The sequence below is a fragment of the Cherax quadricarinatus genome, chromosome 53, assembly GCF_038502225.1.
Source record: "Cherax quadricarinatus isolate ZL_2023a chromosome 53, ASM3850222v1, whole genome shotgun sequence".
NCBI lineage: Eukaryota > Metazoa > Arthropoda > Malacostraca > Decapoda > Parastacidae > Cherax > Cherax quadricarinatus.
The window spans coordinates 15,147,225-15,168,490 of record NC_091344.1 but is presented as its reverse complement, the minus strand read 5'-3'; the positions used below and the strand labels follow the sequence as shown (position 1 = coordinate 15,168,490).

The window sequence follows — 21,266 nt, the reverse complement described above, 5'->3', positions numbered from 1 at the left end:
ATTCGCATAAATCACTCTGAAGGTCTTTTTTTACTCGTTAGAAAGAGTTGATGCACTAGTAGTGCGAGACTAACCTGGAGGTCCCCACCAGAGTGAAAATTTGCGTTGAGTGAGATATTCTGGTGTGAGGTGGATGTACTCTCCCGGTTCCCCACACTCCCCAGGCTGCTCTGTGTACGGCTGGTTTTTGTAGATGGCATGGGGGAGGTCCACGCGGATGTCACTCTTCTGTAAGGCACAAATTCATTAAAGAATATGGTGCGAGAATACTGATGATTTGACATTCAAACACATTTTTCAAAGTTACTCTCCATGTTGATAGTGAAAAAAAAAAGTTGAATGTTGATGGTTCCGGGAATCATCGCCTCTGTGGTCTGGTCTTCAGACTACACCCACCCAAAATGTAAAAATATAGTCTTCTTATACAGCAATTCTAAATTCTCTAACCATATCCATTCCAGCCTATTATTCTCCTCATTTTTCTTTCTTATTTGTAGTAGTGACAGTTTATGTCTACTGCACTAGCGATAGTAGTATATATCTACTGCCCTAGAAGTAATGGTAGTGTATGTCTACTATACTAGTAGTAATGTCAGTACATGTTTACTGCACTAGTAGTCTTGTTCACTACACCTTCAATGGTGGTATTTGGTTGATCAGAGAAAATGTCTCCTGACGCAGGTTTTACTCATATGATGACTTTCTCAGTGGTAATTAATTATGTAGTGAGTGGAGGGTAGCTGACCAACTGTGAATGAGACACATGTATCAGAGTGAGTCTCACTATTCGAAGACGTTTCACCCAAAATAGGTCGTTATTAATTCCTGATAAAGCACTGTTTAGGGCGAAACGTCGTGTAATAAAAAGGCTCGGTTACATATGCTTCACTTCACATTCGTAGCTGGTCAGATACCCTCCATTCACTACGTGCTTATCAATGAACAAGTCAACATATGACTAAAACCTGCGTGGAGACATTTTCCCTGACCTGGACCACCTCTCATTTGCATTAATCACTAATCTTCCCTAGTGTTCTGCATGTAATCATTCATCACCGTTACATATTACAACTATCCATAAACAAGTTTCAAGTTTTTTTTTTTTTGTCCGTAAGTGTATAAAGTAGCAAAAGAGAGCAGAGGTAATTACCATAAAGCTCTCAGTGGTGGCGACCTGGTCGATGGTTGTGTTGCTCCAAGACTGTGGGATCAGTACCTTGACTTGCCTCAAGAAAGCTCTCCTCCTGGTCGCTACGAACATATGTCCTGAAGCTTCCTTAATCATTTGCTGAAATAATAAACTGGTAACTTGAGTATACCAAAAGTTATACACTGACGTTATATTAACGTGAAATGTATTAAAAAGTAAAATAATAAAAAAATACATTGCGATGTCATATCGAAACTTAGAATCACTCTAAAACCACTTGGAGTATACCTGGAGAAGGTTTCGGGGGTCAACGCCTCCGCAACCCGGTCTGTGACAAAGCCTCATGGTGGATCAGGGCCTGATCAACCAGGCTGTACTGTGACTTATAATTAATATAATAAACCAGAGTGATGCAGTGCTTTCACTCGGGACCATGAGGTAAACACTGCACTGTTCTACTACTATCAATAAATCACTGAAGCAAACAATCTTCATTTTTAAAATATATAATAACAAACTTAGCCTGATAAACGGATCAAATGGGGAATTTGGGATCAATAAAGATAAAACATCTTACAGAGGTGTGTGTATGTGTGTAAACTACAATTAACAGACAAATATTATTACTGAGCTATGTATCACAGTTGGGAATAGGAGAATAAAACTGGTTAATTGGGTTTAATAAAGGAAGAAAGTGTCATTAAGGCTGCAAGTCACCTACTCACCACCAGTCAAGAATACTTAATCCCTAAAGTAAAAATTAATCTCTCTGTGTGTATACACTGAGATATATACACAGCCAGGAGCTGTGAATTAACCCCTGCAATCACATGTAGGTAAGTACTTCTGGTATACATGTCCCGTAGCTCAATCGCTAACGCACTCAGCTCACACACTGAGGTCCGGAGTTCGAATCTCCAGTACGGCTGGAAATCATTAAGGACGTGTTTCCATAAGACACCTGCTGTCCCTGTACGTCCATCAGTATAAAATGGGTACCTAGGTGTTAGTCGACTGGTGTGGGTCGCATCCTGGACAAAACTGATCTAATTTGCCGGAAATGCTCAGCATAACAAACGTCATTGATGTCAGCTAGGACTGTATACTTTGTACATGTACTTGTAGAAATAAAGATATTATTACATTATTATTATTGTTATACAGTATATATGTGGCAGGAGAATATTAACAAACTTTTCCTGACTCACTTCTAGTTTTTTAACGTCTAGATTTATGTCAAGAGAATGAATGTATTGGTGATGAAGAGACTTAAGGGAACAGAAAAACCTTCATTTGTAGTGAAACTGAGAATGTTCATTATGTGTGAACGAAATTCTGTTTACTTCCATAAATAAAGTTTTTTTTTCTGTTTTCCCGAGTCTTGTGGGTCGTTTGAAAAAGAGGCATATGTGCAGCCAATGAAAAATTGCACCACACTCAAATATCTAATTAGTTGCACATATGTCCTTTTATGTAACATATTGTTTGATAATTCTAGGCACATTATCGCTGCTTGTAATACCAGGGAACGGGTGGGGTTTGAACCTATGGCGAGTGAGTCATAAAACTCCAGGCCTGGAGTTGTACGACTTACTCGACATAGGTTTAAACTCCACTCGTTCCGTTCCGTGGTTTGTTTACAATCGTTTTATAACGATTTCGTGAGTCACTGCTTGTCGGCTGTTTACCTGGAGTTTACCTGGAGAGAGTTTCGGGGGTCAACGCCCCCGCGGCCCGGTCTGTGACCAGGCCTCCTGGTGGATCAGCCCCTGATCAACCAGGCTGTTGCTGCTGGCTGCACGCAAACCAACGTACGAGCCACAGCCCGGCTGATCAGGAACTGACTTTAGGTGATTGTCCAGTGCCAGCTTGAAGACTGCCAGGGGTCTGTTGGTAATCCTCCCAGCATACATAAGGGGGATTACCAACAGACCCCTGGCAGTCTTCAAGCTGGCACTGGACAATCACCTAAAGTCAGTTCCTGATCAGCCGGGCTGTGGCTCGTACGTTGGTTTGCGTGCAGCCAGCAGCAACAGCCTGGTTGATCAGGGGCTGATCCACCAGGAGGCCTGGTCACAGACCGGGCCGCGGGGGCGTTGACCCCCGAAACTCTCTCCAGGTAAACTCCAGGTAAACAGCCGACAAGCAGTGTTGCAACAATTTCCCACAAAAAAAAGCTGAGTTGGTGTTGACCTTGATAGCAGTGATGATGGCTGGTCCTTGACTCTCGATGACCTGCGGTGAGATACCGATGACCACGCCCTCGTAGCCGTTGTTAACCAGGTTGATCATAGAGGTACCAGCTGCCCTCACGCCCACACCCACGCCCACGCCCGCGTCCAACACCACCATCAGTAGCAGGCCGCTCACAACCATCCTCACTCTGCACCACATAGTCCTCGCCTTGTTCACACTACCTTGAAGATCCCACACAAACACTAAGTTGTCTTACAAGTGACTCTTTGATGATGATATATATATATATATATATATATATATATATATATATATATATATATATATATCATCATCATTCACTCCATCACTGTTTTATAACTGTAATGTGAGCCGCGCTCACATTACAGTTATAAAACTGCAACACCTCTCTTTCAGAGTGCCGGCATTGTACTTCCCATCTCCAGGACTTAAGTCCGGCCTGCCGGTTTCCCCGAATCCCTTCATAAATGTTACCTTGCTCACACTCCAACAGCACATCAAGTCCTAAAAACCATTTGTCTGTATTCGCTCTTATCTAACACGCTCACGCATGCTTACCTGGAGGTTACCTGGAGGTTATTCCGGGGATCAACGCCCCCGCGGCCCGGTCCATGACCAGGCCTCCCGATGGATCAGGGCCTGATCAACTAGGCTGTTACTGCTGGCCGCACGCAGTCCGACGTACGAGCCACAGCCCGGCTGATCCGGCACCGACTTTAGGTATCTGTCCAGCTTGCTGGAAGTCCAAGCCCCTCGCACACGAAACCTCCTTTACCCCACTCCCTCCAACCCTTCCTAGACTGGCCCCTACCCCGCCTTTCCTCCACTATAGATACACTCTCGAAGTCATTCCATTTTGTTTCATCCTCTCTACATGTCCAAACCGCCTCAGCAACACCTCCTCAGCTCTCTGGATAAAAGTTTTGGTAATCCTGCACTTCCTCCTAATTTCCAAACTACAAATTCTCTGCATTATTTTCACACCACACATTCCCTCAGACACGACATCTCCACTGCCTCCAGCCTTCTCCTTGTTGCAACATTTACCACCCATGTTTCACACCCATATAGGAGCGTTGGTATAACTACTCTCATACATTCCCCTCTTTGCTTCCATGGACAAAGTTCTTTGTCTCCACAGACTCCTAAGTGCACCACTCACCTTTTTCCCCTCATCAGTTCTATGATTCACCTCATCTTTCATAGACCCATCTGCTGACACATCCACTCCTAAATATCTGAATACATTCACTTCCTCCATACTTTCTCCCTCCCTTGTCACCTATATTTTTTTTGTCCTCATCACCTTACTCTCTCCTATATTCACTTTTAATTTTCTTCTTTTACATACCTTACCAACCTCTGCAACTTCTCTTCAGAATCTCCCAAAAGCACAGTGCTATCAGCAAAGAACAGCTGTGACAACTCCCACTTTATGTTAGATTCTTTATCTTTTAACCCCACAGCTCTTGCCAACACCCGAGCATTCACTTCTCTTACAACCCTATCTATAACTATATTGAACAACCATGCCGATATCACACATCCTTGTCTAAGGCCTACTTTTACTGGGAAATAATCTCCCTCTCTCTTTCATACTCGAACCTGAGCCTCACTATCCTCGTAAAAATTCTTCACTGCTTTCAGTAACCTACCTCCTATTCCATACATTTGCAACATCTGCCATATTGCCCCTCTATCCACCTTGTCATACGCCTTTTACAAATCCATAAAAGCCGCAAAAGCCTCTGCACCCTTATCTAAATACTGTTCACCTATGTTTCACTGTAACACTTGGTCTACACACCCCCTACCCTTCCTAAAGCCTTGTTCATTTGATATCCTACTCTCCATCTTAATCTTAATTCTTTCAATTATAACTCTACCATACGCTTTACCAGGTATACTCAACAGACTAATTTCCCTATAATATTTGCACTCTCTTTTGTCCTCTTTGCCTTTATACAAAAGAACTATGCATGCTCTGGCAATCCCTGGGTCCTTACTCTCTTCCATACATTTATTAAATAAAATCACCAACCACTCCAAAACTATATCCCCACTATATCACCTGAATCCCCCTTATAAATGTTTCTTTGCTCACACTCCAGCAGCACATCAAGTCGTAAAACCATTTGTCACCATTCACTCCTATCTAACATGCTCACACACACTTGCTGGAAGTCCAAGCCCCTCGCACACAAAACCTCCTTTACCTCCTCCCTCCAATCCTTCCTAGGATGATCCCCTACCATGCCTTCTTTCCACTACAGATTTAAATGTAATCCAAGTCATTCTATTTTGTTTCATCCTCTCTATATGTCCAAACCACCTCAATAACCCCTCCTCAGCTGTTTGGATAATACTTTTAGTAACCCTCCACCTAATTTCACCTCCTCCTAATTTCCAAGGTACGGATTCTCTTCATTATATACACACATCACCCTCAGACATGACATCTCCACTGCCTCCAGCCTTCTCCTTGTTACAACATTCACCACCCATGCTTCACACCCATATTTGAGCATTGGTATAATTATACTCACATACATCCCCCTCTTTGCTTCCATGGATTGCATTGTCTCCACCTACTTCTCAGTGCTCCACTCACCTTTTGCCTCTCATCAATTCTATGATTCACCTCATCTTTCATAAAACCATCTACTGACAAATCCACTCCCAAATATCTGAAAACATTCACTTCCTCTATACTCTCTCCCTTCAATCTGATATCCAATCTTTCATTTCCTAAATTTTTTTTTGTTATCATCGTCACCTACTCTTTCCTATGTTCATTTTTAATTTCCTTTTTTACATACCCTGCCAAACTCGTCCAACAACCTCTAAAACCTCTCTTCAGGATTTCCCAGAAGAACAGTGTCATCAACAAAAAACAACTGTGACAACTCTCGCTTTGTGTTAGATTCTTTATCTTTTATCCCGACACTTCTTGCCAACACCCGAACATTCAGTTATCTTACAACCCCATCTATAAATGTATTCAACAACCATGGTGACATCACGCATACCTGTCTAAGACCTACTTTTACTTGGAAATGATTTCCCTCTCTCCTACATACTTTCAGCGCTATATGACCCTAGTAAGTTTAATGCTTCTTTTTTATTATAATAATAATAATCCCACATACTCTAACTTGAGCCTCATTATCTTCGTAAAAACCCTTTACTGTTTTCAGTAACCTGCCTCCTGCCATATTGCCCTCCCTATCTACCCTATCATACACGTTTTCCAAATCCATAAATGGAATAAAAATCTCTTTACCTTCATCTAAACACTGTTCACCTATATGTTTCACTGCAAACACTTGGTCTACACACCCCCTACCCTTCCTAAAGCCTCATGTTCATCTGCTATTCTGCTCTCCGTCTTACTCTTAATTCTTTCAATAATAACTCTACTTGTAACTTGTCATGATTGTGACCAAATCTACCTGGAGTTCATTACCTTTGTAACTTGCTTAGCTATTAAAGCTTTGGGGATCAGTCCCTGGACCTATTATATACCTCTGTAATCTTTTGACTACCGCCCACAGGATAGGTATGGGGTGCATAATAAGCATATTAAACTAAACTAACACTTTACCAGGTATACTTATTCCCCTATATTTTTTATGTTCTCTTTTGTCCCCTTTGCCTTTATACAAAGGAACTATGCATACTCTCTGCCAATCTCTAGGTACCTCTTTGTAAATTTTGAGTTCATTACCTTTGTAAATTGTGAGTTCATTACCTTTGTAATTGTGAGTTCATTACCTCTGTAACTTGCTCAGCTATCAAAACTTTGAACTCCAATCCCTGGACCAATTATGTACCTCTGTAATCTTTTGACTACCGCCCATAGGATGGGTATGGGGTGCATAATAAACATATTAAACTAATAACCTTACCCTCTTCCATACATTTATTGAATGAAATCACCAACCACTCCAAAACTATATTCCCACTATATCACCAACCTTCTAATGGGGCCTCGTAAGTTTCTCCCCCTTCAAGAAACAGCAGCAGCAGCAGCAGCAACAGCAGTAGCTTTGAAGACTTTCAGCACCTTGGTGAGTTGAGTACGGCGGCTGGAATCACAATGGTACCACTGCTGGGCATGAGAACTGTTGTATGAAGCTGCCCAGATACCATGGCTGTTTTTTTCCTGATGATCGTCTTACCGTGACCTTGCTATATTCAGCTGAGTCAATGTGGCTCCTTGTCTTCTCCTAACGAATATGTTACTCTAGTGTACGCAGTAATGCCACAGTGAATGGCTCTTTGTCTGCTTAGGGTTTTCCACTTCCTTGTACAAGATATTCCTGGCAGCTCACCACCTTCTCTATCATTAATATTTATCCGCCAACGTAGGCGTATGAGGCGGGGGCAGTGCCCCCTTGGTCTATTAATCTAATAATTTTTTAAGCCAAAAACTGTGTTTTTCATGATAATTTTTTTCAGGGCAGATTGTTGGATAATCCACTTGTGTTTGAGATGGGTTAATTAATAAATACAGTGTTTATATGGAAATTATGGAACTTAATCAATAATCAGGGCAAATCTCTAGTGAGTTATAGATCTACTCAGGCTTCTAACTGCATTCCTATAACAATCATTTTCATTATTTACTTCTCTCGTAATATTATTCCTAATGCTAGACACGGATATACCAAAGTTATATTCTACATTCTCTTTTGTACTCTTCTTGGCTAACATATCAGCTTCATGATCATCATGAAGGAGTAATCCAATGTGTGATGGGATCCATAGCAACTGTACATTAATTCTTTTGTCCCGGATTTTTGAATATCTATACCTGGCTTCTCCAATGAGCATGTTATTGGAGTCATTATATGAGTTTACCTGGAGTTTACCTGGAGAGAGTTCCGGGGGTCAACGCCCCCGCGGCCCGGTCTGTGACCAGGCCTCCTGGTGGATCAGAGCCTGATCAACCAGGCTGTTGCTGCTGGCTGCACGCAAACCAACGTACGAGCCACAGCCCGGCTGATCCGGAACTGACTTTAGGTGCTTGTCCAGTGCCAGCTTGAAGACTGCCAGGGGTCTGTTGGTAATCCCCCTTATGTGTGCTGGGAGGCAGTTGAACAGTCTCGGGCCCCTGACACTTATTGTATGGTCTCTTAACGTGCTAGTGACACCCCTGCTTTTCATTGAGGGGATGGTGCATCGTCTGCCAAGTCTTTTGCTTTCGTAGTGAGTGATTTTCGTGTGCAAGTTCGGTACTAGTCCCTCTAGGATTTTCCAGGTGTATATAATCATGTATCTCTCCCTCCTGCGTTCCAGGGAATACAGGTTTAGGAACCTCAAGCGCTCCCAATAATTGAGGTGTTTTATCTCCGTTATGCGCGCCGTGAAACTTCTCTGTACATTTTCTAGGTCGGCAATTTCACCTGCCTTGAAAGGTGCTGTTAGTGTGCAGCAATATTCCAGCCTAGATAGAACAAGTGACCTGAAGAGTGTCATCATGGGCTTGGCCTCCCTAGTTTTGAAGGTTCTCATTATCCATCCTGTCATTTTTCTAGCAGATGCGATTGATACAATGTTATGGTCCTTGAAGGTGAGATCCTCCGACATGGTCACTCCCAGGTCTTTGACGTTGGTGTTTCGCTCTATTTTGTGGCCAGAATTTGTTTTGTACTCTGATGAAGATTTAATTTCCTCATGTTTACCATATCTGAGTAATTGAAATTTCTCATCGTTGAACTTCATATTGTTTTCTGCAGCCCACTGAAAGATTTGGTTGATGTCCGCCTGGAGCTTTGCAGTGTCTGCAATGGAAGACACTGTCATGCAGATTCGGGTGTCATCTGCAAAGGAAGACACGGTGCTGTGGCTGACATCCTTGTCTATGTCGGATATGAGGATGAGGAACAAGATGGGAGCGAGTACTGTGCCTTGTGGAATGAGCTTTTCACCGTAGCTGCCTCGGACTTTACTCTGTTGACGACTACTCTCTGTGTTCTGTTAGTGAGGAAATTATAGATCCATCGACCGACTTTTCCTGTTATTCCTTTAGCACGCATTTTGTGCGCTATTACGCCATGGTCACACTTGTCGAAGGCTTTTGCAAAGTCTGTATATATTACATCTGCATTCTTTTTGTCTTCTAGTGCATTTAGGACCTTGTCGTAGTGATCCAATAGTTGAGACAGACAGGAGCGACCTGTTCTAAACCCATGTTGCCCTGGGTTGTGTAACTGATGGGTTTCTAGATGGGTGGTGATCTTTCTTCTTAGGACTCTTTCAAAGATTTTTATGATATGGGATGTTAGTGCTATTGGTCTGTAGTTCTTTGCTGTTGCTTTACTGCCCCCTTTGTGGAGTGGGGCTATGTATGTTGTTTTTAGTAACTGTGGGACGACCCTCGTGTCCATGCTCCCTCTCCATAGGATGGAAAAGGCTCGTGATAGGGGCTTCTTGCAGTTCTTGATGAACACAGAGTTCCATGAGTCTGGCCCTGGGGCAGAGTACATGGGCATGTCATTTATCGCCTGTTCGAAGTCATTTGGCGTCAGGATAACATCGGATAGGCTTGTGTTAATCAAATTTTGTGGCTCTCTCATAAAAAATTCATTTTGATCTTCGACTCTCAGTCTGGTTAGCGGCTTGCTAAAAACTGAGTCATATTGGGACTTGAGTAGCTCACTCATTTCCTTGCTGTCATCTGTGTAGGACCCATCTTGTTTAAGTAGGGGCCCAATACTGGACGTTGTTCTCGATTTTGATTTGGCATAGGAGAAGAAATACTTTGGGTTTCTTTCGATTTCATTTATGGCTTTTAGTTCTTCCCGCGATTCCTGACTCCTAAAGGATTCTTTTAGCTTAAGTTCGATGCTTGCTATTTCTCTGACCAGTGTCTCCCTACGCATTTCAGATATATTGACCTCTTTTAGCCGCTCTGTTATTCTTTTCCGTCGCCTGTAAAGGGAGCGCCTGTCTCTTTCTGTTTTACATCTACTCCTCCTTTTTCTTAGAGGAATAAGCCTTGTGCATACATCGAGTGCCACCGAGTTAATCTGTTCTAGGCATAAGTTTGGGTCTGTGTTGCTTAGTATATCTTCCCAGCTTATATCGGTTAGGACTTGGTTTACTTGGTCCCACTTTATGTTTTTGTTATTGAAGTTGAATTTGGTGAATGCTCCCTCGTGACTAATCTCATTATGTCGGTCTGGGGCTCCGCGCATACATGACTGAACCTCAATTATGTTGTGATCTGAGTATATTGTTTTTGATATGGTGACATTTCTTATCAGATCATCATTGTTAGTGAAGATGAGGTCTAGTGTATTCTCCAGTCTAGTAGGCTCTATTATTTGCTGGTTTAAATTGAATTTTGTGCAGAGATTTAAAAGCTCGCGTGAGTGTGAGTTTTCATCAGAGCTGCCTCCTGGTGTTATTACTGCAACAATATTATTTGCTATATTCCTCCATTTTAGGTGCCTTAAGTTGAAATCCCCCAGGAGCAAGATGTTGGGTGCAGGAGCTGGAAGGTTTTCCAGACAGTGGTCAATTTTTAACAGCTGTTCCTGGAATTGCTGGGATGTTGCATCCGGAGGCTTGTAGACTACCACAATGACTAGGTTTTGGTTCTCGACCTTTACTGCTAAAACTTCCACTACATGATTTGAGGCATTTAGCAGTTCTGTGCAAACAAGTGACTCTGCAATGTACAGGCCAACCCCCCCTTCCTTTCGCCTGTTCACTCTGTCACATCTGTATAGATTGTAACCTGCGATCCATATTTCGTTGTCCAAGTGATCCTTTATGTGGGTCTCAGTGAAAGCCGCGAACATTGCCTTTGCCTCTGCAAGCAGTCCACGGATGAAAGGTATTTTGTTGTTTGTTGCTGGCTTTAGACCCTGTATATTTGCAAAGAAGAATGTTATCGGACTGGTGGTATTGTTGGTACTGGGGGGGGATTTTTTTCCGGCATTAGTATCTGTATCTGTTGGTTTGGAGTGGAGGCCATCGACTGTGGTTCCACTCCAGGAATGACTGGATTTGGTGTACGATTTCTGCCATTTCCTGCCAGTTTTTTTTCCTTCCTGGCACTAAAAAACCTCTCCCTCTTGAGTGGCTGTGGCTACCCAGGTTTTCCCATGGCCTGGATGTTTTGTATCTTTTTGTCCCCTTTAGATGGTATGCCTGGCAATTTAAGTTATAGCACAGTCTTTCCTGTACTGAAGAGGTACACAGTTCAGGGTGAAAAAGCTTACATGAAGGGAGTTTGCATTTTCCTGTTGTCATATGGGCATGGCATTTTCTAGGGTGGTCATAGTTGCACGTCCCATCTGTTTTTCCAGATTTCCCATGCCAGAAGATACCGAGTGCATAGTATGTGCACAGGCTTGGTTTCCGTTTGCCTTGGGTTTCTGTGACTGCATTCCCTGTTGGTGCATGTTTCCCTGTCTTACTTCTATCCTCCCTAGCACCAACAATGGAGCTCCCACCAGTTGTTTTTGGTAATATATCCTCACTATTGCTAGTGGAGTCCTCTTGTTTCCTATTTCCTGCGGTATTTCTAGTTTGCAATATTGATTTTATCTTATCTTTGACTACACTTGTTTCCCTACTATGGCTCCTGTCCCCTATGAGGTCATTTATATGTATTCCTTCCTGGAGTTTATCTGGAGTTTATCTGGAGAGAGTTCCGGGGGTCAACGCCCCCGCGGCCCGGTCTGTGACCAGGCCTCCTTAGGTCAGTGTCCCAGGATGCGACCCACACCAGTCGACTAACACCCAGGTACCCATTTTACTGATGGGGAACATAGACAACAGGTGAAAGAAACACGTCCAATGTTTCTACTCTGGCTGGGAATCGAACCCAGGCCCTCACCGTGTGAAGCGAGAGCCTTAACCACCAGGCCACCAGAGCGTATAATTCCCGACTACCTGGACAAAATCTCCAGCTTCACCATTACTGTCTCCCAGGACAGCATCTCCAGCTTCACCATTACTGTCTCCCAGGACAGCATCTCCAGCTTCACCATTACTGTCTCCCAGGACAGCACCTCCAGTTTCACCATTACTGTCTCCCAGGACAGCACCTCCAGCTTCACCATTACTGTCTCCCAGGACAGCACTATCAGCCCCCCATTTACTGACTACCAGGACATCATCTCCAGCCTTACAGTTTCTGACTACATGGCCAGTATCAAGGGCAGTACCATTCAGCCCAGACTTTTTATGTTCCCATCTGTTGTAGAAAGCTTCCAGGTTTTCTATGAAAGCAGCTTTGATGTTGACCTCTTTTAATACCCTTGTGATTTTAGTCCACAGATTTATCTCATTTGGGCATACCCAAAAACACTTCCCTGTTTTAATACTGCTTGTAGCTAGTTCTTGGATATCTGCACAAGGTGCGTGACACCAATTTCCACAAAAATGACAATTTATGCATGTGGAAGCCCGTTTGTTTGACTGACCACAGACTACACACAGCTTCATAATGATTTGAATGGTTGATTTACTGCAATTCTACTAGCAACCTCTTGAATATTCTATTAATAACCTGCTAGGTAGTGCACAACGAAACCGTTTGAAACCAGTCAAGGGTTCGGACCAGTCTATCTGATCTGATCAGTGGGTCACTTATTTAAACCATACTGGTCGGTGATTTGAGCTAACACATGAAGGATCTACTGGAAATTATCTACCCGAGTAATATGTGATTTGATTGATACAAAAGTATAACTTGCGTGTTGAAGAGCCGGTGACTGCTGGCACGCCTACAATGACGAACGGTCGACCTCAACCCTTGTTTATCAATCGCTGTATCTAGCTTTTCTATTTTTTTTTCCGTCTCCACCACAATAAATGCTATATTATCACTATAGTTGACTGGTGCAAATTTTGGAGGAAGGACGCTTTTTCTGGAGTAATAATTGCTTCTCGTTGTGTATATCGCGACCGCTGGCAACTACAGGTTATATGAAATTCACAGTATACGTCTGGTATTTCAAGAAAAAAGAAACTAATGAAAGTCACTCCACTCCACTAAGTACCATTATAATACTGGTTAGTTGCTACTACAACACTGTATTCTGCTATTCACTGGTATCATTAGATTATATGCGAGTACACTAGCAGGCCAGGAAGATTATTAAAACAGCTGACCTGTGGTAAGTTTCTGGCGACTTCTGGCACCTGCCTCTATAGGCTTATCACTTCATTTACAAATTCACCTGTTTTCAAATGACACTTTAGCCTTTATCATCAATATACTAGGGAGCCACTGTAGTATACACTATACACTATGTATACTCAATGTTTTCAGGGAGACTTTCTTTCCTCTGACGCAAAGTTCAATTATTATTATTTTTTCACACGGGACACAGGCCTATGATTCCCCTCTGGCAGTAAACTCTGCTAGGTAGTGCACACTAATTCTCCTTTTTTGACTCAGTATATAATGTTTTCCGCCCAAGATTGGTTCCAGGCGCTAGAGCAGTGGTTCCCAAACTGGGGGTAAATTACCCCCTGGGGGTAATTTAACCATTTTTGGGGGGTAATGGAGGGGTGACAGAAAAAAAGTTATGAATTCTGAAAATCAAGAAAACAATGCGGTACCCGGTATGAGGATTATTGTTAACTTTGTCTTAGTATATAAAGTTGTAAAGTAAACCTATTATAAGTAAGTAATAAAGTTAAACCAAATAACAATAAACATCAAAAACTAATATACAGTATTAGAAAAGAAGAAATATATAGCTAAGTGTGTGGAAACCCAAAAGTATTTTGACAAGTATGCTTCAGGACAAAAGTCACTCAGTAGCCCAGATCGACCTGTCCAGTACGCGTCACTCACTTCCTGAGGCTGCCTCTATTTCACACTGTCAGTTTATCTGTGAGCATCAGCCGAGGTAGACATAAGCTGGTATGAAGCCAAGAATTCCTAAACTAGCTTCAAGTATGCAACTCCATCCATCCCACTGATGTTCTTGACATCTTTGGTAATAGTCATTAGAGATGCACAATGTTCAAATACAATAAATAAAAGAAAATATCTCAAGTGTTTTAATTTAGCAATATATATCAATAATAACATTTTGTGAAAAGGGTAACATGCTTTATGTGGCATGTTAAATTGGGTAACAAGCTGAAAAAGTTTGGGAACCACTGCGCTAGAGGGATGTATCGTATAGGATTGATGACACAAATTAAAGTTCTAGCACGTAAGAGCGACCGTGAAAACACCAGAAAACCCGGAGCACAACGAGGCACGCTGTCACTGTCACGCAGATTTGTGTGGATGTGCATGAGTTTTTGTCGTGGCCAAATTTGTAGCATTTCAGACATTGTGTGATGGGGTGGAAGTTCGGAGTGAAGAGAGTGTTTGGAGGAATGCGGATGGTCTTGGCAAGGATTCCTTGATTGAAGAGTGTAGAGGCGTCAGGAGTTGAACAGCGTATTTTGAGGATGGTAGAGTTTTCTAGTCTGTAAATATCGTCAACAGAGACTTTGGTCTTGAATTAAGTCTTCTTTGTCTGTGTCATAGGCAGTCAGAAGAGAATAGTCTACGTGTTTTGCGATCACTGTGCATTTGGCGCTGTGCTCAGGAGTCCAAATAATAGTGAAGCCTACACAAATAACCCGCACATAGAAGAAAGGAGCTTACGACGACGTTTCGGTCCGACTTGGACCATTTACAAAGTCACACTAACCAGAAGTGTAGCAGGACGGCTATAAGCAGGAAGAGGTAGTGGTGGTAGTAGTAGTAGTAGTAGTAGTGGTAGTAGTAGTAGTAGTAGTAGTAGTAGTAGTAGTAGTAGCAGTAGTAGTAGTAGTAGTGGTAGTGGTAGTAGTGGGGAATTAAGGAGGAGGAGGAGCCAGTCAAATACAAAGAAAGGGGAGCACTGCAAGGGAGCCTGGTGCCCACAGAGGGAGAGCAAGTGCACAGAGGTGGGGGGAAGGGGAAGTGATGAAATAAATAATGAAGGAACAGAAACACGCGACAGAAGAAAGGAAGACAAAAAAAAAAAAAGGAAAGAGGAAAAGGGAAGAGGGAGAAGAAGAAAAATGAGGAATCAGGTTAAGTCACGGGTGTTCTGAAGTTTGGAACATTTTATTTATTTATTTTATTTATTTATTTATTTATTTATAATTTGAGCACACATACAGAGGTACAAAAAAATACAGATAAGAGCAGCATGCCAAAGCCACTTATACTATGCATAGCATTACGGGCTGGCTTAAAATTAACTTAAGATTAACTAAGCAATGATGAAATCAGTGAAAAACATTAATGTAAACAGATTACTATAAAGCACAAGTGAGTATTACAAAGACAGGTCATATGGTTGCATGCATTGTTGTAAATTCAGTAGAATGGAGTATTCTGTTAGGTAGTGTATTTAAAAAATAATAAAGTTAGATTGGGTTTTAGGTTTAACATTTATGTGATATAATTGTGAGAAACATTTAAGATATACAATTTATAAGGTTCAGTTATTCAGTATTTATTTGGTTTTGGGTGAGTAAGTGATCTTTGAGAAGAGACTTGAATTTATAAACAGGTAGTGTTTCTTTTATATTTACAGGTAATGAATTCCAGATTTTAGGGCCTTTTATGTGCATTGAGTTTTTGCATAGCATGAGATGGACACGAGGAATATCAAAGAGTGATCTGTGCCTTGTGTTATGGTCATGTGTTCTGTTGAGGTTGGCAAGGAGATGTTTGAGGGGAGGGTTAATATCAGAGTTGAGTGTTCTATGTATGTAATAGGTGCAGTAATAAGTATGGATGTTTTGTATGGTGAGTAGGTTGAGTGTATTGAATATAGGTGGAGTGTGCTGCCTGTAGTGAGAATTTGTTATCATTCTAACTGCAGCCTTTTGTTGGGTAATTAGTGGTCTGAGATGGTTACTTGTTGTTGAGCCCCATGCACAAATTCCATAGGTGAGATAGGGGTAAATAAGAGAGTGATATAGGGCCAGGAGGGCTGACTGTGGAGCATAGTACCGTATCTTCGATAGTATGCCTACAGTCTTGGAAATTTTCTTAGAAATTTGTTGTATATGTGTATGAAATTTGAGTCTATTATCAAGGTGGATTCCTAAGAATTTTCCCTCTGTTAGCTTTGTGATAGGTGATCCGTTTATCATTATGTTAAGAGGGACATCTGTAGCTCTGTTACCAAACTGAATGAAGTAGGTTTTGTCAATGTTTAGTGTAAGTTTGTTAGTACTCATCCAGGTAGATATTTTCTGTAATTCGGTATTTACAGTATTGGCTAGCGTGACTGGGCTCGGGTGGGAGAAGACGTATGTTGTGTCATCAGCAAATAGTGTGGGTTTGAGTAATTGCGAAGCATTTGGTAGGTCATTTATGTATAGGAGAAAGAGAAGAGGGCCAAGGACACTTCCCTGTGGGACACCAACTGTAATTGGTTGTGCAGAAGAGTTTGCCCCATTTGCGTACACATATTGGCTTCTGTTGCTGAGGTATGACTTGAGGTAGTTGAGGGAGTGCCCTCTTATACCATAGTGTGACAATTTTACGTGGAGCAAGTCATGGTCAACTGTATCAAAAGCTTTACGTAAGTCAATGAAGATCCCCAGTGGGACTTCTTTTTTCTCTATTGCAGTGTATATATGTTCTAGCATGTGTATAATAGCATCATTAGTATTTTTATTAGGCCTGAATCCAAATTGGCAGGGGTTGAGTATGTTTTGGGAGATAAGGTAGGAGTAGATTCGTTTATGAATTAATTTTTCGAAGATTTTTGAGAGAGGGTGTAAGTTGGATATTGGCCTATAGTTATTCAACTCTGTTTGGTCTCCTCCTTTGTGGATCGGGGTGACCCTTGCTATTTTGAGTACTGTAGGGAAGGTGGAGGATTCAATGGATTTGTTAAAGAGTGTTGCAATGATTGGTGATAGCACTTGTGACACTTTTTTGTATATAAAGGGTGGTAAGGTATTTAAATCTCCTGCCTTGTTTTTTAGTGCGTTGATAATAAGGGAGACTTCGTATGGGTTAGTCGGAGCTAGGAACAGTGTGTTCGGGTAGTTGCCGGTGAGGTAGTCATTTGGTGGGGTATCTGAGCTTGGGATTTTATTGGCAAGGTTTTGTCCTATAGTGGAGAAGAAATCATTGAGTCTGTTTGCTGTTTCTGTTGGTGGGAGTTGGGGTTCATCTGATTTTGCTAATTTTATTTCGCTATTTCGTGATATCTTTTTTGTTCCCAGAATTTCTGATAGGGTTTTCCAGGTCTTTTTTATATCACCTCGTAAGTTGGATAATCTGTTCTCATAATACAATTTTTTTGCCCTTCTTATCAGGCTGGTTAGGATTGACGAGTAACGTTTTGTTTGGTCTCTGGTTATGTGACCCATTCTGTACTGTTTTTCATATTGGTGTTTTGTATTTATGGATTTGAGAATGCTGGGTGTTAGCCAGGGACTGTTCAGTCTCTTAGCTGTCATCTGCTTAGTTTTTTTTAGGGCAGTGCTTGTTATAGAGGTATTGGGTCTTTTTTAGAAAATTATTAATACATTCGTCAATATCTGTATTGATTTCTAGCTCAGTGTGCCAGTCAATGTTTGCTACTGCTGTTGTGAAGTTATTAATGGCTGCCTCATTGTGAAGTCTGAAGGTGACTTTAGTAGTGTCTTGGGGTAATTTACCAAGAGTTGTTATGAGGAAAGTAGGGTAGTGAGTGGTCTGTGGTATTATCTGTAATTATGCCTGATTTTAAAGGGGATATGGTGTTGGTCCAGATGTGGTCAAGTAGGGAAACACTAGTCTCTGTAACTCTTGTAGGTTTTGTTACTGTTGGTAGCAACATACAGTTACTCATTGTGTTTGTGAATTCAGTAACGTGTGGGTCCTGGTCTTGCAGGAGATTTATATTGAAGTCACCTGAGAGTAGTAAGTGATCTTTGTTCATGCGTGCATCAGTTATCATACTTCCTAGGTTTTGACTAAATTGGCTAATGTTTGACTGTGGAACTCTGTAGATGTTTATCAATGTGAGAGGTTTTTGTAGGTATTTGGATTTGAATTTGGCTATTATATATTCCCCATGTTCATCTCTTGTGCAAGTATTAGTGATACATTCTAGTTGGTCTGAGTAGTATATGGCTGTGCCACCCCCTTGTTGGTCTGGCCTACAGTTGTGTATGGCTGTGTAACCAGGAATGGCATAGACATCTGTACTATCAGGCTTTAGCCAGGTTTCAGTTAGTGTAATGATGGACATATTGGCATGTAAGGAATTTAGTAATGCTATGAGGTCATCGTAATGCTTGCTTAAAGATCTGATATTGTAGTTAAAGATAGTTATGTTGTTGTTGGCACTGAGAAGTGCCTTTGATTGTTCTGCAGTGTAGTAATTACAGTAACTGTTTGATTCATTTAAGTCATTAAATAAGAGGTTGGTATCAGGATCAATGCTTGTAATCATAAGATTTGTAGTGAATCTATAGGTAGAATTAAGTATAAAACAGAGTAAATAGTCTTAAGCTAAAAAAAATAGCACCTGAATTATTTAACAAATGTAAAATAATGAGCTAAGGTAGTTTTTTTTTTTTTAAGCTAAAATAAAGGAGACTATAAAAGGGACTAGTACAAATAAAGTGATGATCAAATAATGGAGCTTGGGAATATGATAGTAGGTAGTACTATAAAATAAATGAGTTTTGGAATATAATGGCAAAATTGTGAACTTGTTCTACTTTAGCACCTGAGAATAGCACCTTGATTATTTTAACAATTGTGAATGTATAAACTAGGGTAGTTATATAAAGCTAAAATAAAGGAGAAAATATATAAGGGACTAAAATTAAGTAATGGTAAACAAAGTTAAATGGACAGATGGTCACTATGAAATAATATTGGTTTAGGAGTAAGATCTGATTTGTAATATTAGATAAATTGAGCAGTTTATTGCACAATAAAAGTAAAAAAAATGAGGTAGTTGGTACTAGCTAGCAAAAGATAGTTTTGGTACTTGCAAAAAAGTAATTGGAATATACACTAATTGCACACACAATAAAAAGTGACTAAAAAAACAAGTAGTGGTAAACAAAATTAAATGGACAGGTAAGAAAAAATGAATATTATTAATTTGGAGTAAGATTTGACTTGTAATTTAAAATTATGAGCAATTAATAGCAGTAAGAAAGAAGTATAGAGTATTGGAGGTAGTTGGCATTAGCTAGTGATGAAAAATAATAAAAATAATAATGTACAATATAATAGTAACGTACACTATATGCACCACACGTATATATGTATTAAGGGCACTTATCTAATCTGTTACAGAAATGTCAGCTTTTCTAAGGAAGGTAGAGAAATCATGTTCGTTTGAGATGGTATATTGTTGTCCTGTTGATGTTTTCCTTACTAGTATTTTCCCATCTCGCGTGAAACACTGATGTATTTTGTTTTCCTGTTTAAGTTTTCTCAGCCTGAACAGAAGATTTTGACGTTTTTTTGTTAGACACTCATTTATGTACACTCCATTTTTCATTGTAATTGCTGATTTAATTAGGTCCTTTCTTTTATCGTATGAATGAAGTCTGATCATTATACTGTGTTTACTTCCTGGTTTTCCTAGCAAACGTGTTTCTTTGATTTCATTGTTTTGCACGATGACTTGTACGTGGTTCTGTATTATCCTGACAGCAGTTTCTTTGCACTGTGCTTGTGTTATGTCACTAGGAATGTGTGGACTGTTTATTATAACTGCATCAGACAACTTATCTTGTTCAGTTTTGTCGTCTTGGAAATCAAGGTATTCATTTAGTCGAGTGTGCATGTTCTGATTCCAGTCCTTGATTGCTTCTTCAACCTTCATATTTATTGTTGTTATTTGCTCAGTGTGACTGGCTATAGCTGCTTTTAGAGTATTTTCTGTGTCAACACTTCCCGATGTAATCTTCTCTTCAAGGTTTTGGATCTTATTCTCGAGGTTGGTTATCTTGGAATCTCGTCGCTCGAGTGCTGCTTTGATATCTTTGATTTCATTTTCTAGAGCAGGGAGAGGAAGGCATCTACAGAGACGAAGCCAGGACTAAGATTCATACAAGGAAAGTTGTGTATTAGAGAGGATTCAACTAGACGGCGACTGTTAGAGTTGGAAGTAGGGAAGACAGTTTTAGCGGAAGGCCAGTCAATAGGATGGTTTAGTTAGTTAGTTTAATATGTTTATTATGCACCCCATACCCATCCTGTGGGCGGTAGTCAAAAGATTACAGAGGTACATAATTGGTCCAGGGACTGGACTCCAAAGTTTTGACAGCTGAGCAAGTTACAGAGGCAATGAACTCACAATTTACAAAGGTAATGAACTCACAATTTACAAAGGTAATGAACTCACAATTTACAAAGGTAATGAACTCCAGGTAAGTCTGGTCACAATCATGACAAGTTACAAAGGTATTTACAGATTACAGAGGTACGTAATGGGTCCAGGGACTGGGCCCCCAAAGTTTTGATAGCTGAACTAGGTACAAAGGTAATGAGCTCACAAGTTACAAAGGTAATGAATTCTGTAGAATGGTTACTTACGTTTATACTTTGGCTACAATCATGAACAAATTATAGAGTAATGAGCAATTCACACTTCCAATAGGATGGCTGTGATCTCTGACGTGACAGAACAGCATTGTTAGTGTCGGCAAGCCTAACACTATTTTTGTGCTCCCTAAGTCTGTCAGAAAGAGATCGACCAGTTTTTCCAAAGTATTGAAGAGGACAGGAGCAGCAAGAAATAGAGTAGACACCAGGAACATCTGTAGAGGGAGGAGAGGTATAAACGAGATTAGTGCGAAGAGTGTTAGTCTGGAGGAAAGTAAGCTTGATGTCTAAGAGACGGAGAGAATTGTTGAGATTAAAAAGACCGGAAATGTAGGAAAGGCAGAGGACAGAAGAGTT

At 40.9% G+C, this 21,266-nt stretch overlaps 1 protein-coding gene across 1 annotated transcript; it reads right to left on the bottom strand.

Moving 5' to 3' along the window:
* Nucleotides 1-74: 74 nt before the first annotated feature.
* Nucleotides 75-7,489, bottom strand: LOC138854258 (calcium-activated chloride channel regulator family member 3-like; the record flags this gene model as incomplete). Its single annotated transcript, XM_070096360.1, is given in 4 exon segments — nucleotides 75-228; nucleotides 1,151-1,288; nucleotides 3,344-3,563; nucleotides 7,345-7,489. Coding segments are annotated over 3 exon segments (493 nt in total), but the record flags the coding sequence as incomplete, so codon positions are not given.
* Nucleotides 7,490-21,266: the final 13,777 nt, after the last annotated feature.